The sequence below is a fragment of the Muscardinus avellanarius genome (genome assembly GCF_963383645.1).
Source record: "Muscardinus avellanarius genome assembly, chromosome: X".
In the NCBI taxonomy this organism is placed as follows: domain Eukaryota; kingdom Metazoa; phylum Chordata; class Mammalia; order Rodentia; family Gliridae; genus Muscardinus; species Muscardinus avellanarius.
The window spans coordinates 113,974,014-114,001,290 of record NC_137792.1 but is presented as its reverse complement, the minus strand read 5'-3'; the positions used below and the strand labels follow the sequence as shown (position 1 = coordinate 114,001,290).

At 43.1% G+C, this 27,277-nt stretch overlaps 1 protein-coding gene across 1 annotated transcript in view; it reads right to left on the bottom strand.

The window, feature by feature from the left end:
* ATP7A (ATPase copper transporting alpha) overlaps positions 1-27,277 on the bottom strand; it is a gene marked incomplete at its 3' end in the record, with an annotated part of 79,217 nt that overhangs the window by 42,800 nt on the left and 9,140 nt on the right. Inside the window, exons 2-5 of the mRNA XM_080719356.1 lie at positions 16,841-17,330; positions 14,887-15,612; positions 8,470-8,673; positions 273-436 (exon numbers count right to left, since the gene is read on the bottom strand). Of these exons, the coding sequence (XP_080575482.1) occupies positions 273-436; positions 8,470-8,673; positions 14,887-15,612; positions 16,841-17,330 (1,584 nt within the window). The remainder of the gene's footprint in view (positions 1-272; positions 437-8,469; positions 8,674-14,886; positions 15,613-16,840; positions 17,331-27,277) is intronic.

The window sequence follows — 27,277 nt, the reverse complement described above, 5'->3', positions numbered from 1 at the left end:
AGCAACTTAGTGAGACCCTGTTTCCAAATAAAATATAAAAAAGGTCTGGGAGTATAGCCCGGAGGTAGAAAGCCCCTGGGTTCCACCCTCAGTACCACCAAAAAAAAGAGAGATGACAATTATATTCCATGCACAAGGACCATGAATAAGTCATGTTCATCCTTCAATCATTTTGATTATCTTATTTTCCCAGCATTTAATTATCTTCAGAACTCTTCCATGAACCCACAGCAATTTTTCCTCCAAAATTAATCGCACAAAGTCTTACTTACCACAAGTTCTAAAACGCCATCCCCTTCATCAGCGTTTTCTATCAAAGTGGCCCCAAATCCAAGCTCTTGGATAAACTCCGCTATGGATGGAGGCTGTGTAACAGTAGGATTATACCTTACTTCTGCCTTGCCAGCCATCAAGGCTACAAGCACAGAATATATTCCTAGAGACAATAAGAAAAACGAGACAGTTCTTATTAAAAGAGTAATGTTATAATTGTTATTTTTTGACGATACAGTCCTCACTAAAAGAGTAATGTTATAATTACTTGTTAGTTTTGTTTTCATTTAACTGTGACAGGATTAAAGTGAATCTGGAGAAATTGTTTAACTTTTGTACAAATCTTGTCCCCCAAACAAATGAAACTATTAGGAAAGGTGGCCTTGTTTTCTTAAAGGTATTATGGAAAATTTAAATGACATATATATGTAAAAGAGAGAACATAACAAACACGATGTATTTATTACATGGCTTCAACCATTATCTAGAATATCTGGCTAGCCGGGCGTGGTGGCGCGCGCTTGTAATCCCCGTGCTTGGGAGGCTGAGACAGGAGGATCGCACGGGTTCAAAGCCAGCCTCAGCTGCTTAGTGAGGCTCTCAGCAACTTAGTGAGACCCTGTTTCCAGATAAAATATAAAATAGGTCTGGGAGCATAGCCTGGAGGTAGAAAGCCTCTGGGTTCCACCCCCCAGTACCACCAAAAAAAAAAAAAAAATAGAATATCTGGCTAGTTTAAGAGACAGGGTCAAAGTATGTTGTCCAGGCTGGGCTCAAACTGCTGGGAACAAATAATCTTCATTGCCTCCTGAGTAGCTAGGGCTCCAGCTGTGCGCACCAAGCTCTTGTTTACCTATGTTTTTTTTTTTTGTTTTTTTTTTTTTGCGGGTCTGGGGATGGAACCCAGGGGCATTTGACCTCCGGGCTACACCCCCTGCCCTATTTTTTTATTCTTGATTTTGAAACCGGGTCTCACTGAGTTGCAGAGGGCCTCACTAAGTAGCTGAGGCTGTCCGCGAACCGCGATCCTCCTGTCTCAGCCTCCCGAATGCTGGGATTCCAAGCGTGCGCCACCGCGCCCGGCTCTGTTTACCTATGTCGATATCCACTCTACTCACTGCCTGCTACCTGGATTGTGATGACGCAAAGTCCAAACATAATATGACGTAGTTTAACTATGTATCTGGAGGCAAGTAGAGTGGTGTATGCCTGTAATTCCAGTACTTGGGAGGTCAAGATAGTAGGATCACAGTTCGCGGGCCAGTACACAAAAATGTAATGAAAACTGCTTGCAAAATAAGAAAAATAAAATAGGGTTGGGGGTATACTTCAGAGATAGAATACCCTGAACTTAATCCTCAGTACCACAAATATAAATAAATAAATAAATAAATAAATAAATAAATAACCTTGGCTACTTAGGCTCTCCTGCAACTTTAATGAGATACTGCTTCAAAATAAAGAATTTAAAAAAATAGGGCTGGGGGTGTAGCTCAGCCCCTGTGTTCAACCCCCAGTACCACCAATAAATAAATACATAAATAAAAAATAAATAGCCAGGCATGGTGGCGCACGCTTGTTATCCCCGCGCTTAGGAGGCGGAGACAGGAGGATCGCGTAGGTTCGAAGCCAGCCTCGCTGGCTTAAGAGACCCTGTTTCCAAATAAAAAAATATTAAAAAATACGTCTGGGAGTGTAGCCTGGAGGTAGAAGGGCTTCCAGGAACCCCAGTACCACCAATAATAATAATAATAATAATAATAATAATAATAATAATAATAAATATCTTGACAAGATAGTCTTTAAAAATAACCATAGTAAAGCTGAGCATGGTGACAAACGCTTGTAATCCCATTACTTGAGAGGCTGAGACAGAAGGATCACAGGTTAGTAGCCAGCCTCAGACACTTAGGCCCTCTGTAAGTTAGTGAGACCCTGTTTCAAAATAAAGAATAAAAAATAGGGCTGAGGGTATAGCTCGGATATAGACTGTCCCTGGGTTCAACCCCCAGTTCCACAAAAAATAATAACAATAATAACCTTAGTAGTCGGGATTGGTGGTAAGTGCTTGTAATCCCAGTCCTTGCGAGGATAAGATAGGATCGCAGGTTCGAGGCCAGCATCAGTTACTTAGGCCCTCTGCAACTTAGTGAGTCCCTGTTTCAAAAGGAAGAATGAAAAACAGACATGGGGATGGAGCAAGGAGGTAGGATGTCCTTGGGTTCAACCCCTAGTACCACAAAAATATAAATAAATAAAAAGTAACAAAAATAAAAATAATAATAGGGCTGGGGGGTAGAGGTCAGTAATAAAAGCCCACTGAGTTCAATCCCTAGGACCACCAAAAACACAATCATCCCACTTATCTAGGCTCGCTATTTGTGTTACTGCCAGGAAGATAACCAATCGCATGTTGCAGCCCTTTCTAGGAATCTCTGGTACTTGGTGGCTACCTGAGGGAGCAGAGGTCAACAGTCCAGAGGTTAGCTCTCAGTGTTGAGAGAAAGGAAAAATGATCACATTTTATTTTAATAATGGTTTTAAATTCGAAATTACCTAATATAGTCAATGTTTTTCTATATAAAGTGCTTACATTTTGGGTTTTGTGAGTACCAAATATACCAGATGATCAATTCACAGGAAAGTGTCAATAATAAATGAAGGGGATAGAGAAAGTGAGGAAAAAATCTTCTTTTTTTTTTTTTTTTTTTTTTTGGTGGTACTGGGGTTCCTGGAAACCCTTCTCTGGGCTACACTCCCAGACACCTATTTTTTATATATTTTTATTTGAAAACAGGGTCTCCTAAGCCAGCGCGGCTGCCTTCGAATCTGCGCAATTCTCCTGTCTCCGCCTCCCAAGTGTGGGGATTACAAGCGTGCGCCACCACGCCCGGCTTGAAAAAAATCATTTTGCTTAAGCTGAATTTAATCTATAGCCAAGCCGAAATAGGCAGAAAATATGATTCTTCAAATCTCAAAAATATAAATCTAGAGCCAGGCATGGTGGCGCACACTTGTAATCCCAGCATTCGGGCGGCGGAGACAGGAGGATTGTGATTTCGTGGACAGCCTCAGCTCCTACTTAGTGAGGTCCTCCACAACTTAGTGAGACCCTGTTTAAAAAATAAAGAATAAAAAAAATAGGGCAGGGGGTATAGCTCACAGGTTGAATGCCCCTGGGTTCTATCCCCAAACCCACAAAAAAAAGAAAAAAAGAAATATAATCATTTATGCAAATTTTAATATTTAAACTCTCTTTTTTTGTGGTACTAGGGGTGGAACCCAGGGGTTTTCTACCTCCGTACTATCCTCCTAAACCTATTTTATTCATTTTATTTGGAAACAGGGTCTCACTAAGTTGCCTAGAGCCTCACTAAGTAGCTGAGGCTGGCTTCGAACCTGTGCAATCCTCCTGTCTCAGCCTCCCAAGTGCTGGGATTATAAGCATGCGCCACTACTCCTAGCTCTCTATATTCTTTTCACAATAATTGGAACTCTTCCTATTCTTTTTTTCTTCCATTTGGCACCAGGGATTGAACCCAGCACATACTAATCACGTGCTCTACCACTGAGCTACATTCTCAGTGCCTCTATTGATTCTTAGAAATATAATGGAGAAGCTGGCTGTGGTGGCGCACGCTTGTCATCCCAGTACATGGGAGTCTGAGACAAGAGGATCGCAGCTTCACAGCCAGCCTCACCTGCTTAGTGAGGCCCTCTGCAACTTAGTGAGACCCTGTTTCAAAATAAAGAATAAAAAATAGGGCTGGGGGTATAGCTTGGAGGTAGAATGCCCCTGGGTTTAACCTCCAGTTCCCCCAAAAAAGAAAGAAAAGAAAAGAAATATAATGGAGACTTAATTAAGAAAATATCAGTCCCATTTAGTTTTTAAAAAGTGAAGACAGTGAACCCCAGCAAGGCTAACATTATTCCTAAGTGGGCCTTATAAGAGGTAGTAAAGGGGACAGTGCTAAATAAATGGAAGAATCAGTTGGATATATATAAATATTTTTTTTTTTTGGTGGTACTGGAGGTGGAACCCAGAGGCTTTCTACTTCCGGGCTACACTCCCAGACCCATTTTATATTTTATTTGGAAACAGGGTCTCACTAAGTTGCTGAGAGCCTCACTAAGTAGCTGAGGCTGGCTTCGAACCTGTGCGATCCTCCTGTCTGAGCCTCCCAAGCGCGGGGATTACAAGCGTGCGCCACCATGCCCGGCCAGTTGGATATATTAAAAATAAATTTGTAGCCGGGCGTGCTGGCGCACGCTTGTAATCCCAACATTTGGGAGGCTGAGACCTGAGGAGCGCCGTTCCAGGACAGCCTCAGCTACTTAGTGAGACCCTCTGCAACTTAGTGAGACCCTGTTTCAAAATAAAGAATAAAAATTAGGGCCGGGGGTATAGCTTGGAGTTTAAATGGCCCTGGTTCCATCCCCAGACCCACAAAAAAATAAAAATATTAAAAATAAATTTGTAAACCAGGTGCAGGCTTGTAATCCCGGTATTTGGGAGGCTGAGACAGGAGGATTGTTTCTTGGACAGCCTCATCTACTTAGTGCGGCCCTTTGCAACTCAGTGAGACCCTGTTGCAAAATGAAGACTAAAAACTAGGCCTGGGGGTGTCACTCGGAGGTAGAATGCCCCTCGGTTCCATCCCCAGTACCACAGAAAAAGAAAAAAAAATGTGATTGGCATACACGTGCTTGTCTCATGAAAAGGTGACTTCTGAATTGCCTGCAAACTGTTGTCAAATTAAGCAAGAGCACTGCAAGCTTCTGTTGTATTTTGTTTGCTTGGCAAGCTCCCTGCTTATTTAGTTAATCAAACAAGCTTAAGCCTTGACAGCATTCCAGTTAGAAGTAAGGGAGGGTTGTAGTGACGTATGCTGAAATAACAGAGCGGACACGGTAAGACTGATGGAAATACGGCTTTGTATATGATACAGATTTTTACAGTAATGTTCTCCTTGGTACATAAGGTGATGTGGTTATTACATAAACTTGGAGTTATTTCTCCAGTGGTGGAGATAAGCTTCCACTAATCCTTACTTCCTTATTCTACCCTTGTGAACGTATCACTAAGATACGTAGTAGGTTATGCCTACTCAACTTAAGACTTTAGGTTGGTCCTTTTGGTCTCATTAAGCAAATATATAACCAATGATGGGGATTTGGCCTGTACTGATTGCTAATAAGGGCAATATTAATTGCTAATACGAACAATCTTTCATCCTTAAGCAGAACAATAAAATCCTTTTTTCTGTCTCTAAGCTGTCAGCCAAGAGCTGCAGCCAAGGTTGACCTTGGTCAGCTAAATGTTGGCTTGTTAGCACAGTTGAACGCTGAATGTTAAAACACAGGCATCAGGCCAGGCGTGGTGGCGCACACTTGTAATCCCCGCGCTTGGGAGGCCAAGACAGGAGGATCACACGGGTTCGAAGCCAGTCTCAGCTACTTAGTGAGGCTCTCAGCAACTTAATGAGACCCTGCTTCCAAATAAAATTTTAAAAAAGGTCTGGGAGTATAGCCCGGAGGTAGAAAGCCTCTGGGTTCCACCCCCAGTACCACCAAAAAAAAAAAAAAAAAACCACAGGCATCTACACTTAGAAAAAATTATACAGTTTAGACTAGAGTTAAAAGAGGAAAAATCAAGCTATATTAACCCAATATTAATTACCAATAACACAAAATAGGCCAGGCATGGTAGCGCACACTTATAATCCCTGCCCTTGGGAGGCTGAGACAGGAGGATTGCACAGGTTCGAAGCCAGCCTCAGCTACTGAGTGAGGCCCTCAGCAACTTAGTGAGACCCTGTTTCCAGATAAAATATAAAATAGGTCTGGGAGTATAGCCCGGAGGTAGAAATCCTCAGGGTTCCACCCCCAGTACCATAAAAAACCCACAAATAGTTATAATAGCTATAATAACTCCAATAATAGTCTTACTTTGAAAGACTATATTCCTGTGTCTTTCTTTTCTTTATTATAAAACAAGTTTTCAACATAATAAGTAACTTCTCATAGATACAGATAAGGAAAAACTGAGAGTTCAACATGTACATAATCATACAATACATGGCTTCTACCATACAGCCCTCAGAACTTGCCAACCAAGTAACACACTTATTTATTTCTTTGTTTATTTATTTATTTATTTATTTATTGCCACATTGAGGATTGAACCCAGGGACATTCTGACTTCAAGCTACAACCCTAGCCCTATTTTTTATTCATTTTGAAAAAAGGTCTCACTAAGTTGTGGTGATAGGGGGACTCACTAAGTAGCTGAGACTGGCCACGAACCTGCAATCCTCCTGTCTCAGTCTCCCAAGTACTGGAATTACAAGTGTGCACCACCACACCGGCTCAAGTAACACGTTTTTTATTTTTATTTTTGGTTACACTAGGGATGGAACCTAGGGGCATTCTACCTCTGAGCTACACTCCCAGCCCTATTTTTAATTCTTTATTTTGAAACAGGGTCTCACTGAGTTGCAAAGGGCCTCACTAAGTAGCTGAGGCTGTCCGCGAACCTACGATCCTTCCAAACGCTGGGATTACAAGCGTGCGCCACCACGCCCGGCTCAAGAAACACAATTTGATCAGTGATGTCAAGCATGTCTGTCCCCGTGAGGATGAACAAAGAAGGCTAACAGAAAAGGCTCACACAGCAGAGATAACTAATGGGCTAGAACCTGCTCTTTGGTGGGAAAAGAAGACTATTGGCTAAGGGAGATGGGAGAAAGAAGATAATGAATTCTTATAAAAAAATGTATGTGTTCAGAGACCTCCGTATCTTCCTTTCAAGGCACTCCACTGCATCGCTTCCGATGCAGTGCTTTGATTTTTCTGTCCTCTTTTTCTACCTTGTAATAATAAAACCTTCCTTAGGCTTGCAGCAGTGCAGTACTGGCTATTTATTTTCTAAAGTAGCTAAGCACAAGAACCCACAGCGACATCCCAAACTCTTACAACCAACGGATAATCATCATAACGTATCTGTGTGGTTAACAGATCTGCTATGCTAAGCTGGGAAGTCTATAAGCTAAAATATTTGTGTATGAGAGAATGAAAACCCGAGTCGTAAATGTTCTAAGAATCGGTAACTTAAGGCACGCCTGTAATCCCAATACTTAGGAGACTGAGACAGGAGGATTGCAGGTTTGAGGACAGCCTCAGCAACATAGCAAGACTTGCAGCAACCTGGCAAGACCCTGTTTCCAAACAAAAACTGAAAAGAAGCTGAGCATGGTGATACACATCCATACTCCCAGGACTTGGGAGGCTGAGATGGGAGGATCACAGGTTCAAGGACAGCCTCAGCAAGTAGTGAGACTCTCATCTACTAGCAAAACCCTTTCAATTATAAAAATAAAATAGGGCTGGGGATGTAGCTCAGAGGTAGAATGCCCCTTAGTTCAATACCCAGTACCACAAAAAACAAATAAAATAAAATATCAAAAAAGGCTAGGGATGTAACTTGGAGGTAGAATGTATACTCCCTGGGTTCAATCCCCAGTACTACTATAAAAAAATTGATAACTTAAAATTAAAATTTATGCTTGTAATCCCCGCACTTGGGAGGCTGAGACAGGAGGATCGCACAGGTTCGAAGCCAGCCTCAGCTACTTAGTGAGGCTCTCAGCAACTCAGTGAGACCCTGTTTCCAAATAAAGTATAAAATAGGTCTGGGAGTATAGCCCGGAGGTAGAAAGCTCCTGGGTCCCACCCCCAATACCACAAAAAATAAAATTAAAATTTGTACACAATATTAAGAAAACAAACATTTTTGATCCATGACCCAGGAATCAGGGATCAAAATGTCTGATCCTTGGTCCAATAATACAGAAACTCTGACAGATTACAGTTTTCAGTTTTAAGTGTAGCTTTCAAATTTACATTTTTTAAAAAAATCCATTCCAGTCACGAGCCATAGAAAATAATAAACTTGAACACTGTCTTCTGCTGTGTTTTCTGTAAGTTTCACTGAGTTTACAATGTGATCACGAGGTAAACGGGGTTAGCAATACCGCACGCTGGCTATCAGGAGACCGGGACCCATTTGCTCGTCACTAGTCGTCTTTGGGAAGTCTTGGCAAGAATCCTAAACATAGGCACAACACATACAAGAGAATAAAAAGGGACCAAGTCTTCACACGACTAAGCAAAATAGCGAGCTTTTCCATGTCTTACCATCTTCCCGTCTTAAGTTCCGCTCGATGTTCGCTACACAGGAAGCACAGGTCATGCCGGTGACCTGGATGGAACACTTCGATGACGTCCTCGCCTCTTCCTTGTTATGAGCCGGGGTCGTCGCTTTCTGGACTTCATTAGTTGAGGGCAAAAGTGGCATTTCTGATGACGGCTGAGCGATCACTACCAATGGCTCACTCGTGTCTGGCGAGAAGGAAAAGTTTCTTTTCATCTATGGTGTTATTCTCCGGCCGCCGCCTTGTACCATAGCACACTCCTCACTCCAAGCACTGCCAACCCATTACCGTGTGTGTGTGTGTGTGTGTGTGTGTGTGTGTGTGTGTGTGTGTATTACTGGGGATCAAAGCCCAGGGCATTCGACTCTGAGTTACACAGCCTTTTTTTTTTAACAGTAGTGGGGATGGAATCCAGAGGCATTCTACCTCTGAGCTGCACCCCCAGCCCTATTTTTATTTGTGTGTGTGTTTGTGGGTCTGGGGATGGAACTCAGGGGCATTTGACCTCCAAGCTACACCCCCTGCCCTCTTTTTTATTCTTTATTTTGAACCAGGGTCTAAGTTGTGGAAGGCCTCCATCCTCCAGTCTCAGCCTCCCGAATGCTGGGACTACAAGCATGCGCCACCACCTCCGGCTCCCAGCCCTATTTTTTATTATTTATTTTGAAACAGGGTCTTAGTAGCTGAGGCTGTCCATGAACTCTGATCCTCCTGTGTCAGCCTCTCAAATGCTGGGATTACGAGCGTGAGAAACCATGCCCAGTTTACACAGCCCTTTTTTTTTTTTTACTATTTTAAATTTGATACAGGGTCTTGTTAAGTTGCTGAGGGTCTTGGTAAATTGCTAAGGATGACTTTAAACTTGCAAACCTTCTGTTTCAGCCTCTCAAGTACTGGGATTGCAAGTGTGTGCCACAAAACCCAGCTACTGCCAGCCGATTTCTTTAAGACCAGGAAGGGCCAAGCATGGGGGCAAACACTTGTAATCCCAGTACTTAGGAGGCTGAGACAAGAGGATTACAGGTTCGAAGTCAGCCTCACCAACTTACTGAGGCTTTCAGCAATTTAGGGGGACCCTATTTCCAAATAGAAAATAAAAGAGAACTGAGTGTATAGCCTGAAGGTAGAACACCCCTATGTTCCTCCTCCAGTACCACAGTCGATCAATCAATAAAATCAATCAAATCAGAAAGGGACGGGCATGGTGGTACACACTTGTAATCCCAGTACTTGGAAGGCTGAGACAGGAGGAATGCAGGTTCAAAGCCAGCCTCAGCAACTTAGTGAGGCTCTTAGCAAGACCCTGTTTCAAAAGAAAATATAAAAATAGTGTTGTTGGGGTGTAGCCCAGAGGTAGAAGGCCCTGGGATCCATCCTCTATATCACAAAACAACAACAACAACAACAACAACAACAACAACAACAACAACAACAAAATTCCCAGAAAGATCATACCAGCCCTTCACAAACAAGTTATCTTTATATTTTTCCAGCATTAACTTCTAGTTACAATACTACCCACCCTAGTTCCCAGAAAACGAAGAGCTAACTGAATAAACAAAACTTTAGTTTTATCAAGTTCTTCCAGCCATTCCCTCCACCCCCAAAACAAGGTAAAAAGTAGTATGTTAATGAATAGCACTTATTCTTTTATATTTTTTGATACTGGGGATTGAACCCAGAGGCATTCTAACACTGAGCTGGACCCTCAACCTATTTTCATATTTATTTATTTATTTTTATTATTTTTTGTGGTACTGGGGTTCCTGGAAGCCCTTCTACCTCCGGGCTACACTCCCAGACCTATTTTTACATTTTCATTTGGAAACAGGGTCTCCTAAGCCAGCACACGCGGCTGGCTTCGAATCTGCGCGATCCTCCTGTCTCCGCCTCCCAAGCGCGGGGATTACAAGCGTGCGCCACCACGCCCAGCCCTCATATTTATTTTTAAAAAGGTTTTCCTAGCCGGGCGTGGTGGCGCACGCTTGTAATCCCAGCATTCGGGAGGCTGAGATTTGGAGGATCGCGGTTCGCGGACAGCCTCAGCTACTCAGTGAGGCCCTCTGCAACTCAGTGAGACCCAGTTTCAAAATAAATAATAAAAACTAGGGTAGGGGGTATAGCTTGGAGGTCAAATGCCCCTGGGTTCCATCCCTAGACCCGCAAAAAATAATAATAATAAATAAATAAAAATAAAAAAAGGTTTTCCTAAGTGTCTGAGGATCTTGGTAAGTTGCTGAGGCTGACCTTGAACCTATGCTACTCCTGTCTCAGCCTCCCAAGTACTGGGATCACAAGTATGCATCACTAAGCACAGTTCTTTTATTCTGTGTGTGTGTGTGTGTGTGTGTGTGTGTGTGTGTGTGTGTGTGTGTGTAGAGTGGGGAGCACTGCAGATTGAATCCAAAGGCATTCTACCTCTGAGTTATCCCCAGCTCTATTTTTTTTTCTTTTTGGTGTGTACTGGGGGTGGAACCCAGGGGCTTTCTACCTTCGGGCTATACTCTCAGACCTATTTTATATTTTATTTGGAAATAGGGTCTCACTAAGTTGCTGAGAGCCTCGCTAAGTAGCTGAGGTGGGCTGGGGTTTGCGCCACCATGCCTGGCTGTGCTCCATATTTTTAACAAGTGATGTGTGCATGTATGCCTCTACCAATTTGTACTCCATTAAGATGTATGATTACAATGCAACAATAAAATAATATAGAGAGATATATAAAAAAAGAATGAGAGTGCCAGTGGGAGGCTGAGACCAGAGGATGGCAGGTTGCAGCCAGCCTCAGCAACTTAGTGAGGCTCTTAGCAACGTAGCATAACCTGTTTCAAAAATAAAACATAAAATAGAACTGGGGATGCCAGGCGTGGTGGCGCACACTTGTAATCCCAGCGCTTGGGAGGCTAGGACGGGAGGATCACACAGGTTCGAGGCCAGCCTCAGCTACTTAGTGAGGCTCTCAGCAACTTAGTGAGAGCCTGTTTCCAAAGAAAGTATAAAATAGGTCTGGGAGCATAGCCCAGAGGTAGAAAAGCCCCTGGGTTCCACCTCAAGTACCACAATAAACAAACAAATAAATAAATAAATAAATAAATAAATAAATAAAATAAATAAATAAATAGACTTAAAAAAAGCTGGGCATGGTGGCGCACGCTTGTAATCCCCGCGCTTGGGAGGCTGAGACAGGAGGATGACACAGGCTCGAAGCCAGCCTCAGCTACTGAGTGAGGCTCTCAGCAACTTAGTGAGACCCTGTTTCCAGATAAAATAGAAAAAAAATAGGTCTGGGAGTATAGCCCGGAGGTAGAAAGCCTCTGGGTTCCAACCCCAGGACCACAAAAATAATACATGGAACGCTTCCTGAACTTGCATGTCACCCCAGCATAGGGGCCATGCTCATCTTCTCTGTATCGTTCCAATTTTAGTGTATGTGCTGCCAAAGCGAGCATGGTATTCTTACTCTTGTGATAAACTTTTATCACCATGACAGTGATCTGCATACTGGCATTAAAGCAATCCGTGATGTGCAGCCCTCCTCCCTTATCCATAGGAGATACATTCCAAGACCCCAGTGGTTCTGAAGATAGTACAGAACATTCCAGTAGAACCACAGAACGCAGATAGCAAACTTTTTTTGTGATACTGGGGAGTGAACCAAGAGGGCATTCTTCCTCTGAGGTTCATACCCAGCTTTACTTATTTACTTATTATTAATTAATTAATTTATTTATTTATTTTGCAGTACTAGGGATTGAACCCAGGAACACACTACCTCTGAGCCACACCTCCAGCCCTATTTTTATTCTTCATTTGGAAACAGGGTCTCACTGAGTTGCTGAGAGCCTCGCTAAGTAGCTGAGGCTGGCTTCGAACCCGTGCGATCCTCCTGTCTCGGCCTCCCAAGTACTGGGATTGCAAGTGTGCGCCACTATGTCCGGCTTTATTTTCATTTTGAAATAGGATCATGCTAGGTTGCTGAGAGTCTCACTAGGTGCTGAGGCTGTCCTTGAACCTGTTATCCTCCTGTCTCAGCCTCCTCTATACCGGGATTGTAGGCCTGTGCCACACACCCAGCTGATAATCAATCTTTTATCAATAATAGGGGTTACTGTTGTCACAGCTCTATCAAGACTTTGATGGTGATATTCATTGTGCCAAGGTTTTTAACCTATCCATAGTATCCATTTAAGTGTTTGTTATGAGCCCTAACAGATGCAGGCTACATGACAGTTTTTCTGATCATTACTTGTTGAGTAATTGATTCATAGGACCCTTAATAAAAGTGGTTGAGGTAAAAGATATTGGTAAAAGGAGCTGAGCATGATGGCATACACTTGTAATCCCGGCATTTGGGGGGCTGAGGCCGGAGGATGTAGGTTTGCGGCCAGGCTCAGCTACTCACTGAAGCCATTTGCAACTCAGACCCTGAGATCCTATTTCAAAATAAAGAATAAAATATAGGGCTGGGAGTGTAGCTCAGAGGTAGAAGGCCCCTGAGTTCCAAACCCAGTACGGAAAAAAAAAAGGATATTAGTAAAAGTTCCTGGGCGTGGTGGCTCATTCTTGTAATCCCAGTACTTGGGAGGCTGAGACAGGAGGATCGCACAACGTCGAATCCAGCCTCAGCAACTTAGTGAGACCCTGTTTCCAAATAAAAGAGAAAATAGGCCTGGGAGTATAGCCTAGAGGTAGAAAACCCCTGAGTCCATTCCCAGTACCACATACACCAAAAAAAATCAAAGTTACTGACTGCGCTGTACTCACGGTTCCTGAGCCCTAGGCAGAGGCTGCATATGGTGCCAAAGACGGATCAAGGGCTCGTGCAATGCACTCATCTTACTGAAATGTCTCCTACTGGGCTGAGGGAGTGGCTTGGTGATGGAGCGCTTGCCTAGCATGCATGATGCCTCAGGTTCGACCTCCAGAATTCCAAAAAATGTTCTCTCTCTCTTTGTTTGCCATGTTGGGGATTGAACTCAGGGGCATTCTACCTCGGAGTTACATCCCCAGCCCCATTTTTTTTTAAAAAGGGTCTCACAAGTCGAGGGCCTCACTAAGTAGCTGAGGCTAGCCGCGAACCTGCGATCCTTCCTGTCTCAGGCTCCCAAGTACTGGGATATAAACGTGCACCACCACGCCGGGCTCAAAGACATCTTTGAAGCCACCTAATGTAAGCGGAAAGTTGCTTTTGCTCTACTTACATTTGTTATATTATATGAGAGCTCATAAAGTGCTGGCCAGTTTAAATTGTATTACTTAATATTATTGTGGCATTAAATCAAGCTTCTGGATTTGTTTGTACAGACAAAGCTAATATAAATTTAAGTCAGAGATTGCATTCACAGAGGTCAATGCAGGAAATTATTTGGACCAGTGTTCTCAAATTTAATGTGCTTATGAATCACCTAGCGAACTCATTAAAATGGCAATGCAAATTTCTGTTCAATGAGTCTGCAATGGGCCAGAGTCTATAGTTCTAACGAGCCGCCAAGTGATGCTGACAGTGCTGGCCTCTGAACCAAAAATGCAGACCCAACCATAAGCAGTGGTGCACGACTGTATTCCTGGCACTTGGGAGGCTGAGACAAGGATCAAAGGTTCGAGACCAGCCTCAGCAACTTAGCAAGACCCTGATCTCTAATACCAAATAAGGCCAGGTGTGGTGGCACACCCTTGTAAGCCCAGTCCTTGAGAGGTTGAGACAGGAGGATTGCAGGTTTTCAGTCAGCCTCAGCGACATAGTGAGGCCCTCCGCAACTTAGTGAGACCTTGTTTCAAAATCAAGAAAGAACGAAACAGGGCTGGGGTATATCTTGGAGGCAGAATACCCCTCTGTTCCATCCCTAGTACCATAAACTTTTTGGGGGTGGTACTGGGGGCGGGAACCGGGGACTTTCTACCTCCGGGCTATACTCCCAGACCTATCTTTTATGTTTTATTTGGAAACAGGGTCTCACTAAGTTGCTGAGGGCCTCACTAACTAAGTAGCTGAGGCTAGCTTGGAACCTGTGCGATCCTCCTGTCTCAGCCTCCCAAGCACGGGGATTACAAGCGTGCGCCACCATGCCCAGCCCATAAATGTTTTTTTGTTTTAATTTAAAAGTAAAAGGCCTGTGGCTATAGCTAGGTTCAAACCCCAGGACCAAGGTGGGGGAAATGAACTGAATGGAAAAAAATTCATTTTTGAGTCTAGTCTCAAATTTCTGAGGCCATTACTTACTGTAATGACAGATACCAGATCCAAATGTGGAAAATATTTCAGTCCCAGAAAAAACAAAAAATGGAAATAAAAAGGGCTGGGGGTGGAGCACAGAGGCAGAACATCTCTGGGTTCAATTCCCAATACCACAAAAAAAAATTTTTTAAAGGACATTAAGGAAATCAAAGAAAAGGTCATAATTACCTGACAAGGTGGCATCAAATCCCATGTCTTCTATTGCTTCTCTTAAGGACTCTGGAGAGGTCAGCAGAGGATCATACTCTACCGTCCCGTTGCTCTCTGCAAGGGAGACTCGGATGGATTTTACCCCTGCCTTCTTTGCTATGACCCCCTCGATGGACTGCACGCAAGAATTGCAGGTCATGCCGTGAATGTTTATCACCGTTTCCTGAGTCAGAGGCTGGCTAACTTTCTTCAGAGGAACCTTGTGCAGGGAGGAGCTGGAGGGAGATTTGGAGGTGCTCTCGGCTTCACTTAGGAGGCTGACTCTGTACTGTCCGGGTGAGACGGCCTCTATCACTTTGCTCAGCATTTCCGCAGTAGCCGAGCTGGCATTAAACGTCACAGTGGCAGACCTGCTCTCTAAAGAGACCGTGATGCTGCTTACGTACTGGAGTGCGGATAAAGTGCTTTCGATGTTGGATACGCACGACTGACAGTGCATGCCGTCGACGATGAAAGTGGCCGTGGCGTCAATGCCAAACGGTGGGCTTCTTTGCTGCGATCCTTCTGGGGATTTGACGGGTGTGTTCTTGAGACGTTCTACATCAATAGCTCCCAATGTGAGGCATTTGGGCTGTTTTTTTATGTGAGCTGGAAAGCCCATCGCTTCCATCTGCTTCTTGATCTCCTCTACCGTGATAACGTGAGGTTGATAAACAATAGTAGCTTCTTGGTTGTCTAGTGAGACTAGTTAATGAGAAAAGTATGCACGTTTAACTCGGTTATTCCTGGGCCACTTCGAAATCAATAATTACTTCTCATTCTTCTCATTCATTCTCTCTCTCTCTCTCTCTCTCTCTCTCTCTCTCTCTCTCTTTCCTCTCTCCTTTTTTTTTGTGGTACTAGGGGTGGAACCCAGAGGCTTTTCTACCTCCGGGCTATACTCCCAGACCTATTTTCTATTTCATTTGGAAACAGGGTCTCACTAAGTTGCTGAGAGCCTCACTCAGTAGCTGAGGCTGGCTTCGAACCCGTGCGATCCTCCTGTCTGAGCCTCCCAAGCGCGGGGATGACAAGTGTGCGCCACCACGCCCGGCTCATTATCTTTTCTTAAAATAATTTTGTGCCGGGTGTCGTGGCATACACCTGCAAACCGAGTACTTGGAAGGCTGAGAAAGGAGGATCACAGTTCACAGACAGCCTCAGCTACTTAGTGAGGCCCTTTGCAACCTAGTGAGACCCTGTTTCAAAAACAGAGAATAAACCGGGAGTGGTTGCGCACACTTGTAATCCCAGCATTTGGGAGGCTGAGATGGGAGGATCGTGGTTCACAGACAGCCTCAGCTACTTAGTGAGGCCCTTTGTAACTCAGTTACCCTGTTTCAAAATAAAAAATGAAAAATAGAGCTGGAGATATAGCTCGGAGGTAGAATGCCCCTGGGTTCCATCCTCAGCACCACAAAAAAAAAGAATAAAAAATAGGGCTGGGGGTGTAGCTTGGAGGTAGAATGCCCCTGGGTTCAATCCCTAGTACACTATAATAATTAATAATAATAATAATAATAATAATAATAATAATAATTTTATGCTGTTCAGAAAACATGATCAACATAGGGTAGAAATAAGTAAAAGTTATGGTCACTATTGCTGTGGTCTCCACGTTTCTGCATGGCTGAGTAGAAACATGTTAGCAGTAAGGGGGACCCCAGGCATGCTCTGTGAAGAACTCTTAGCTCCGGGAATCACGATCCCAGCTGCCTTTTCTACTCAAGATTCACATAGCCTTTCATTATAATTATTAGCTTCACTGACATGAAACCTGGGTATAGGCCACGCCGCAGACTTCCATGAAGCTGTAGGCCCTCTAATCCCACCGATTCCAACCCCGCGCTTGGGAGAAAGTACCACAGCAAGAGATCAAGCCAGAAAATGAATTTGTACAAATCTCCGTGAGACAGAACGACAGGGGCATTACCTTTAATTCGCTGCACGCCTTGTAGTTTGCCAATTTTCCCTTCAATTGTGCTCGTGCAGGAATGGCAGGTCATCCCTTCCACCTTCATCTTCAGCATGATTGCACCTGCCTGAGCCACGCTGGGATCGTCACAAGTTCCTGACTTTTTCTCCTGCGCTCCCGAATCTAAACTGAGGTCGGGAACCAGCTCTATTATCTGGCTAGCACTCACCAGAGAAGGGATTATTGTCACTCCTGCAGTTCTTTGCTGAGGGGAAATTTTAATGTCGGTCACACCCTTAGTCTTGAGCAATGTGCTTTGGATATGGTCCCAGGAGGGAGCGAGCGAAGCAGTAACAGTCAGAAACACGGTATCAGTTAAAACAGGGGCAGGGGTAGAATTATGGAGAAACGCATCAAAGCCCATGTCGTTGATGGCTTCCTGTAGAGTCTTTGGAGTCTGCAGTCTAGGGTCATAAATAATAATTGCATTCTTTTCTTCCAGTGAAACCTTTGGGAGGGAAATTTTAAAAGTCAGTTGAATTCAACTCTATGACATGAGATTTTAAAAGATCTATGATCACCTTGGGCATGGTGTTGTATGCCTGTAATCCCAACATTTGGGAGGCAGGGACAGGAGGATCGCAGGCTTAAGACCAGCCTCAGCAACTTGGCAAGACCTTGTTTCAAAAGAAAATATAAAATAGGAGCCAGGCAAGGTGGCGCACACCTGTAATTCCAGTACTTGAGAGGCTGAGACAGGAGAATCGCAGGTTTAATACTGGCCTCAGTAACCGAATGCGACTCTCAGCAACCTAAGAAGATTCTGTTTCAAAATAAACAGAATGCTGGGGGTGTGGCTCAGAAGTAGAACACCCCTCGATTACCTCCCCATTGCCAATAAAAAAAGTAGAGCTGAGGCCGTAGCTCAGAGGAAGAATACCCCTGGGTTCAATCTGCAGTACCTTAAAAAGTACATCAATCATCATACCACATTCATAAAATGAAATAAATGGATTTCATGAAGTTTCTCTATCAGTTTTCGTCTTTACTATTCTCACTGGAAAGAAACACAAAATGTTTCATCTATAAGAAAGATAAAAGCAATGTGTAGGCCTACGTGACTGTGGTACCAATCAGGTAGGTATTTAAAACACGTCCTAGACAAACACACCCTAGAATTTCACAACAGAGTGCAAGCTGCTCTTTCCTACCACATGATTTCACAAATTACTCCAGTACTCTGCACAGTACCAAGTCAAAAATTATATAGAAAATAGGATTCGTTATAAAAATGTAACATCAAAGTTACTCTACAAAATGCTCATTTGTGATAAGTGTAGGCAGGAACAACGTTCAATCTCTCGCATCGCGAAAAAATAATAGTCATAAATAAAATGCCAGTAAAAGAGCCGGGCGTGGTGACGCGCACTTAAAATTCCCCGCGCTTGGGAGGCTGAGACAGGAGGATCGCTGGCTTAAGAGACCCTGTTTCCAAATAAAATATAAAATAGATCTGGTGCGCCGGGCGTGGTGGCGCGCACTTGTAATCCCCGCGCTTGGGAGGCAGAGACAGGCGGATCGCGCAGGTTCGAAGCCAGCAGTGCGAGCTGGCTTAGGAGACCCTGTTTCCAAATAAAAATGTAAAAATAGGTCTGGGAGTGTAGCCCAGAGGTAGAAGGGCTTCCAGGAACCCCAGAACCACCAAAAAAATAAAAAATAAAAAAATAAAATAGGTCTGGGAGTGTAGCCCGGAGGTAGACGGCCCCTGGGTTCCATCCCCAGTACCACCAAAATAATAATAATAATAATAATAATAATAATAATAATAATAAATTAAAAATAAAAAATAAAAATGCCAGTAAAAGTAAAGGTATAAACAGGCCAATCTGAGTGAAGGCAGTATTCATGGGGTTTGGTCACTACAGCATACTATTAATATTGCTCAAAGCCGGGACATCTTTATGAACTGTTGTGGTTCATAAGCATAATGACTTGGTTTTGGGCTTTTGTGTAAGATGTGTCTCCAACAAATCCTGTTAGGACATAAGCACACGATCTGTGTGACGTGAAAAGAAAGGAGCACTTTTAATGTCTCATCTGATATGATTATAAAACGTTGATTGTATTCTTAAAGCCCAGCTACTGCACGTGCATTTAACTACTAAAATCAATGCATTTCTTTGACTAACATATCACAAAGATTTATGAAGCAAAGACACACACACACACATACACACACACACACACACACACACACACAAATATTAGGTTAAGAGTCGGAGTCAGAAGATTTGAGTTTCAAGTACAATTCTCCACTTACTAGCCAACCATGCTTATTAATTTCACCATTTAGAAATTGGGGAAATATGCCCTCTTATCTTCCAGGGCTTTTACAGCTGTCATATAAATAGATAGGAAAAAGTTTTTCTGTAGCAGTAACAAATAATATAAAAGAACCGGGCATGGTGGTGCACGCTTGTAATCCCCGCGCTTGGGAGGCTGAGACAGGAGGATCGCACAGGTTCGAAGCCAGCCTCAGCTACTTAGTGAGGCTCTCAGCAACTTAATGAGACCCTGTTTCCAAATAAGAATATAAAATAGGCCTGGGAGTATAGCCTGGAGGTAGAAAAGCCCCTGGGTTCCACCCCCAGTACCAATAAATTAATTAATTAATTAATAAAAGTAAATAATGAGCAACGAATATTCATCTAGCACTTATTATGGGTGCCAAGAAATGGGATTCTCAGGATACTAAGATGAACATGACATAATTACATATTGAGACAGAAACTACAAAAAACAGACACTCGGCCGGGTGTGGTGGCGCACGCTTGTAATCCCCGCGCTTGGGAGGCTGAGACAGGAGGATCGCACGGGTTCGAAGCCAGCCTCAGCTACTTAGTGAGGCTCTCAGCAACTTAGTGAGACTCTGTTTCCAAATAAAATATAAAATAGGTCTGGGAATATAGCCTGGAGGTAGAAAGCCTCTGGGTTCCACCCCCAGTACCACCAAAACAAACAAAAAGCCAAACAGACACTCATTGATCCCAGGGAATATGAGTTCACAAATGTCTCTGAATGGAGTTAATACCTGAGTGTTACAGGGCAGAGAGGACTCAGCAAGGATATAGGAGGCAGAGAAGTACAGACGACTGGAAGTGCAAAAGTAAAGCAAGAGGGGAGGCCGGAGAGTTCGGCCAGCACTCCGTTGTTGGCTGTTACAGGCCAATAAGGATTCGGAATTTCTCTTACAGGTGCCGTGAAGGCAGAGAAGTGACGCAGGGAATGGAATCGCTGGGTCGGCAGTTTAGAGAAGCGTATTTTTGGAAGCGGTATGGAAGTTGATGCAGTGTGGGGAAGTAATGCTGGAGGAAGGAAGATCGGCCCGAGGCCATTACAATCCCAACAGTGATACAATTGAGGGTCTGAATTAAGACATGAGCACTGGGGGTTGAGAAGAGAGACAGTTCCGAGATACATTTAGAGTGGCCAGGCCTACTAACGAGATAGAGAGGGTAAGGGAACTGACTAGGATGACTTACAGATTTAAGGCTCAAACCACTGGACAGATGGTGGTGCCATTAAACAGTATTAGAAAAAGAGGAAGAAAACAGAAGGAAGGTTAAGAGGCTGGAAAAGAGGGAAAGGAGAGATTACAGACAGTTCTAGACCTGTTGATTTTGAGACTGTCAAATATTAACATTCAAAAAGCAGTTAAAAAGCTGGATGTTACACACTTGTCATCTCAGTACTTGGGCGACTTAGAGAAGAGGATTGCAGGTTCACAGACAGCCTCAGCTACTTAGGCCCTCGGCAACTTAGTGAGACCCTGTTTCCAAATAAAGAATAAGCCGGGCGTGGCGATGCATGCTTGTAATCCCAGTACTTGGGAGGCTGAGACAGGAGGATTGCATAGGTTCGAAGCCAGCCTCAGCTACTTAGTGAGGCTCTCAGCAACTTAGTGAGACCCTGTTTCCAAATAAAATATAAAAAAAAAATAGGTCTGGGAGAATAGCCAAACTACATATAGTCGAGACACATTCTGAAAGAAATGCAATACAAACTGGGGATGGTGGTGCATGCCTGTAATCCTAATACTTGGGAGCAGCTCTTTCTAAATTTTCTTTTTTTTTTTTTTCATATTTATTTTTATTGGTGCACTGTATTCATACATCATAGTGGGATACATACTTTTGTAGACATACATGCACACAATGCCCAGTCAGCCCCCACCCGATCCCCACCCCGTTCTCTCCCTATCCCCCCCTCCTATGCTTGGCTTAGTAGTTGACATCTAGTATTATAGCAATTGATCCAAAATTAAAAATGATAATCTCACATAACAGTTTCATTTGTCTGATACCAAGCTTTTGATGACTTAAAGATAACATTTCAATATTTCTTTTTGCTTTCTTTCTTACCAGAGAATATTTTTTTCTTTTTTTTAGGTGAAACTATCATATATTTATTTTTCAGAAAAAAAATCTATCCTGATATGGAATATGGATTCTAGATACCCAAAACAATCTCGAAGCAAAAACAAAGCTAGAAGATGTATATTTTCTGATTTCAAACCATATAAAGCTACAATAATTGAAACAGTGTAGTACTGTTCTAAAGGCAGATATATAGACCATTGGAGTTAAATACAAGCCTAGAGCTAACTTCTTCCCTATATTGTCAAGTTATTTTTGACAAGGTTTCCACGAAGATTTGGTGGTGGGAATAATAATCTTTTAACTAAGTATTGTTGAAAAATAATAATTACATGGAAAAGAATAAAATTGGACCCTTACCTAATCCCACATACAAGTATTAACTCAAAATAGATAAAAGACCTAAATATAAATCTTAAGACTATAAACTTTTAGGAGAAAATCTGGGTCATAAAACCTCACAACATTGAAATTGGCAGTGATTTCTTGGATATGATTTCAATGGCACAGGCAACAGAAGAATATACAAACTCCCTAAAAAATAAAAGAAAATATTGTATATCCAAAGACAATGTAAACAGAGTTAAAAGTTACTAATAGAATTGGATAAAATATTTCCAAATGCTATATCTGAAGGTATATTAATATTCCAACTAGAAATCCTAAAAATTAACAACAATAAAGGCAAACAATACAATTTAGAGATAGGTAAAAGACTAACATAAATAATGAATCTCCACAGATAACCAATCTTAGTTGTCTGTTGGATGGAAACTCTTGTTTCTCTGGTTCTGGTGAGTGTTACCTATTTCTTCTTTGTAGTTAATCTCTTTGAGTATTTTCTCTAGCGCTGGTTTTGAAGACATAAATTCCTTCAGTTTCTGTTTGTCATGGAAGCTTCTTATTTCTCCATCTAATTTGATAGAAAGTTTTGCTGGATAGGAAATTTTTGGCTGGAAGTTGTTTTCTTTCAGAGTTTGGAATATGTTACTCCAAGCCCTTCTGGCTCTCATGACTTGGTTTGGGAAGTCTGGAGTGATTCTAATTGGTTTGCCTCTGAATGTCAGTTGGCCCTTTGTTTTTGTTGCCTTTAAGATTCTCTGCTTGGCTTCCACATTGGTCATTTTGACAATTATATGGCGTGGGGATCCTCTTCTCGGATCCTGTCTAAAGGGAGTTCTATAAGTTTCCTGGATCTGTGTATCAACCTCTTGCTCTATATTTGGAAAATTTTCTGCTATTACTTCCTTGAAGAGATTGTTGATCCCTTTGGTATCACTTTCTTTTCCCTCCTCTATTCCAATTATTCTTAGGTTAGCTCTCTTAAGATGGGCCCATATTTCTTCAATGTCAGATTCCTGCTGTTGGATATCTTTTTCTAGATTAGAAACTATGCCTTCATTTTTGGATTGCTCATCTTCTAAGAGCGAGATTCTGTTCTCCATGTGGTCTAATCGGTTGTTTGTGCTTTGAATTGAGGCCTTTACTTCATTAATTGCATCCTTTATCTCTTTTTGGCTCTCTCTGAGTTCTTTTCGAAGCACCTCTATTATTTCTACAGTTATTTTCCTGATTTGATCTTCTAGAAATCTCTGATTTTCTGTTTTATCAGGTTCTGATGTTGTGGGGTTGTGCACATTCATTACTTCAGTGTTATTCCTCTTTCCCATGATTTCGGAGGTTTGTGCCTTCTCTGGGTTCTTCCCTTGGGTCACTATGGCTTCACTTAAGGTGCTCTGGATCTCGAGTCTGTATTATCTCAGACCCTACTACTCCTTTACTGGGTTGTATCACAGAGTCTCCGACCCAGGGAGTTGATAGAGGCTGCTTTAAACTATGGGGGGTGCCAGGTTGCACGCTCTCCTATGGTGTGATATCTCTGCCACCACCACTCCCTCACTGGGTCAAGTCCCAGGAGGCACAATACTGGGATTTCTCCTCTGTGGCCCGCAATTTGACTCACTGTTCTTGAGTACGTAGATGTAGCTGTACTGGACTCGGTGAATTCACTGCTGCTGCCGCCGCCGGTGGCAATATGGCGCCTCTGCCACGCCCTCGGCCATGAGGCTGGCGTATTTTTTCTTCTCTGGTTTTGGTTTCCACTCTGAATCCCTGCAGCGTGTGCTGAGCTCAGCCACTGGGAGCTTTAAATGCTGTCTGCGCCGAAAGATCCCGCCTGGCTGTTCCGCATCGGCTCACCTCGGCTTGCTGTAGCCGTCCGCTGAGTTCGCCGCTGCCGCCGGCAGTATGGCGCTGCTGCCGCGTCCTGGGGCGCGTGTGTCTCCTCTGTGGCCCTGAGCTCTGTTCTCAATCTGCTTTCTCTCTGGAGCCTGGTGGTTTTTTTGTTTTTCTGGTGATGGTGTTTTCTGGCTATGAAAGGCGCTCTTTTTGTGGTAATGGAGATTGGTTGTTAGGGGGACTCTTAAGCCCCGCTCTTCTCGGTCGCCATCTTCCCGGAAGTCCTAAATTTTCTTTTTTTAAATAAGGTCTCATTGCCGGGCGTGGTGGCGCGCGCTTGTAATCCCCGCATTTGTGAGGCAGAGACAGGAGGATCGCGCAGGTTCGAAGCCCCTCACTGGCTTAAGAGACCCTGTTTCCAAATAAAAATATAAAAAATAGGTCTGGGAATGTAGCCCGGAGGTAGAAGGGTTCCATCCCCAGTACCACCAAAAAATAGTAATAATAATAATAATAATAATAATAATAATAATAATAAAATAGGGTCTCATTATGATGGGCGTGGTGGCACACGCTTGTAATCCCAGCATTTGGGAGATGGACACAGGAGAATTGCAGTTCACTGACAGCCTCAGCTACTTAGTGAGACCCTGTTTCAAAATAAAAATAAAAAATAGGGGTAGAGGTATAGCTCAGAGGTAGAATGCACCTAGGCTCCATCTCCAGTACAGAAAAGAAAAAGAAAACAAACAACAGTAATAAATAGGGTCTTGCTAGGTTGCTGAGTTGTGCTAAATTGCTGAGGCTGGCCTTGAACCTGAGATCCTCCCTCCAAGTACTGAGATCAGCCTTCCAAGTACTGGGATTATAGACAGGAGGCACCACGCCCAGCTAAAAGACAGTCTTTCTAAAGAGAATGGACTTCAGTGTTTATCTGAGTACAGGGGAAAAGCACTAAAAGTTTAGTATTGTAAGTTTCAAGAACAAAGTAATTTGTTAATAAGGCATTAACCTTTGAAATCATTCAGTATTTATATCTGATTCAATTTGTTTTACCATTGCGCATCCAAAGGACCAACCAGGCCCAGGGAAAGACATTCACATTATCTCCCCGTCTTGTTTCCTTGGAACAGATGGCTGCCGTGATTCAATTAAAGTTCAGGTTAATCCCTTCAGAGTGGCCTTTAGAGTGGACAGCAGTGAGGCGGCTAAGACAGGAGTATAATATTCATGTACAAGATCATTGAGACGCAATCCCTAAGATATACTCAAACGCCACACCTACACAGAGAAAACACAATATTCCTTCTATTCCAGAAATTAGACTTCTTGCCTTTTCACTCTCCTTGAATTCCGTTCATCTTTAATCTGTTTTATCCATCCATCCATCCGTCTGTCTGTCTGTCTTTCTGCCAGGAATTGAACCCAGGGGCATTCTACCTCAGCCCTGTTTTTTCTATTCATTTTTAACTTTTTTTAGGTACTGGGAATGAAACCCAGGGGCATTCTACCTCTGAGCTACACCCTCAGCCCTATTTTTTTTTTTTTGTGGTACTGGGGGTGGAACCTAGAGGCTTTCTACCTCCGGGCTACACTCCCAGACCTGTTTTATATTTTATTTGGAAAGAGGGTCTCACTAAGTTGCTGAGAGCCTCACTCAGTAGCTGAGGCTGACTTCGAACCTGTGCGATCCTCCTGTCTCAGCCTCCCAAGCGCGGGGATTACAAGCGCGCACCACCACGCCCGGCGAGCAAAATCCTTTTAAAGGAAGAGAAAAAAGCCAGGCGTGGTGGCGCAGGCTTGTAATCCCAGAATTTGGGAGGCTGAGACAGGAGTATCGTGCAGGTTCGAAGCCAGCCTCAGCTACTTAGTGAGGCTCTCAGCAACTTCGTGAGACCCTGTTTCAAAATAAAATATAAAAAAGGTCTGGGAGTATAGCCCGGAGGTAGAAAGCCTCTGGGTTCCACCCCCAGTACCACAAAAAAAAAAGTTTGTGAGACAGGGAGTTGAGTGTTTCAGAATATATGTCAGTTGTCAGTGGGTATTGTGGGCCTAAATCACTTGAAAGGCAACTATGTGAACTAGCTTCTAGATGGTTAAAATAGCTTTCGAATTAGGAAGATTAGGCTTCTACTTTGGCCTCTAGCACCAGCCCCACCTTAAACCAAGTGGAGGAGGTTTAATTGGTTTCATTAGAGGGGAAATCAAGAACAGGCGTCATAGCTATTACTCACCGAAATGAAACACCTCATTTTAAAGCTTTAAGACTGAAGGTTGCAGACCTACTTTTGTTATCTTCCTAATCAACAAACTGGAACACATTAATCAAATTTTTTCATAGCTATGATTAGTGAAAAAAATTACGGGATTTTTTTTTTTGTGTGTGTGTAGTACTGGGGTTCCTGGAAGCCCTTCTACCTCCAAGATACACTCCCAGACCTATTTTATACTTTTTATTTGGAAACAGGGTCTCTTAAGCCAGCGCGGCTGGCTTCGAACCTGCGCGATCCTCCTGTCTCCGCCTCCCAAGGGCGGGGATTACAAGCGTGTGTGTGTGTGTGTGTGTGTGTGTGTGTGTGTGTGTGTGTGTGTGTGTGTGTGTGCCACCACGCCCAGCCAAGGGACTTTCTACTTTTGAGCTACAGCCCTAGCCCTTTTTTATTTTTTTGTTTTGAAACAGGGTCTAATAAGTTTCTGAGAGGCTTTGTAAGTGCTGAGGCTGGTTTTTGAACCTTCCATCCTCTTGCAATCCTCAGAATCACAAGTACTGGGATTACAGGCGTGTGCCACCACACCTGGAAATATTTCACATCACCATAAAATACTGGAGAAAACCTTCAGTATTGTAAAGAAAGTAATGACCTGTTAACCTCCTAGCTTTCCAACTTGGCTCTCTCCCAAAAGACAATGAAAGGCAACTGTACCATTGTTGGAAAATACGGGGGAAGAAGGGAAGCAATGACGGAGAATCTACGGCAGAGCTACACCAAGGTACATGGTATGTACAAAAGAAACTACTTTGGGAGCAGGGGAAAATGGAAAGTTTATATCTAAATGTTCCCACTGATGCTTCTGGGACAAAAAAAATTAGGAGAAGGCACATTGTACTATGTAAATACAGCTTTCTATAACTACAAATATCAACACACTCTTAATAATCAGAGTCACCAAATATTTATAGTCAAAAAATAAATGCTGCTTTGCCTTCCCCTTTACAAATAATAAAATGGATCCAGTATTTATTTTGCTCTCTCTGGCCAAGAGGAATATGAAACTCGGGCCCAGAAAAAAATCCACTACACCTAAGATATAAAAAAGAAGAGCCGGGTGTGGTGGCAAACGCTTGTAATCCCCCCCCCCCTGGCTTGGGAGGCTGAGACAGGAGGATCATGCAGGTTCGAAGTAGCCTCAGCTACTTAGTGAGGCTTTTCCAAATAAAGTATAAAATAGGTCTGGGAGTATAGCCCGGAGGTAGAAAGCCTCTGGGTTCCACCCCCAGTACCACAAAAAAAAAAAGAAGAGCTGCCCATATATAATAATCACACTTCACATGACTCTGGAATTAAGGAAATGTATCAGACTTCAAAAAGAATCGTGATATGCCAAGCCAGGTGGGGCAGGCCTGTGATCCCAGAACTTGGGAGGCTAAGACAGGACAATTGCAGGTTCAACGGCAGCCTCAGCAACTTAAGAGCCTGTTTCAAAATAAAAAAATAAAATAAGACTAGAGATGAAGCTCAGCGGTAGAGTACCCCTGAATTCAATCCCCAGTCCTGAAACACAGAAAAAAAGAGTAACGATGGGCCAGTTATTCCATGTTTTGTAAAACAAGGCGAACGGG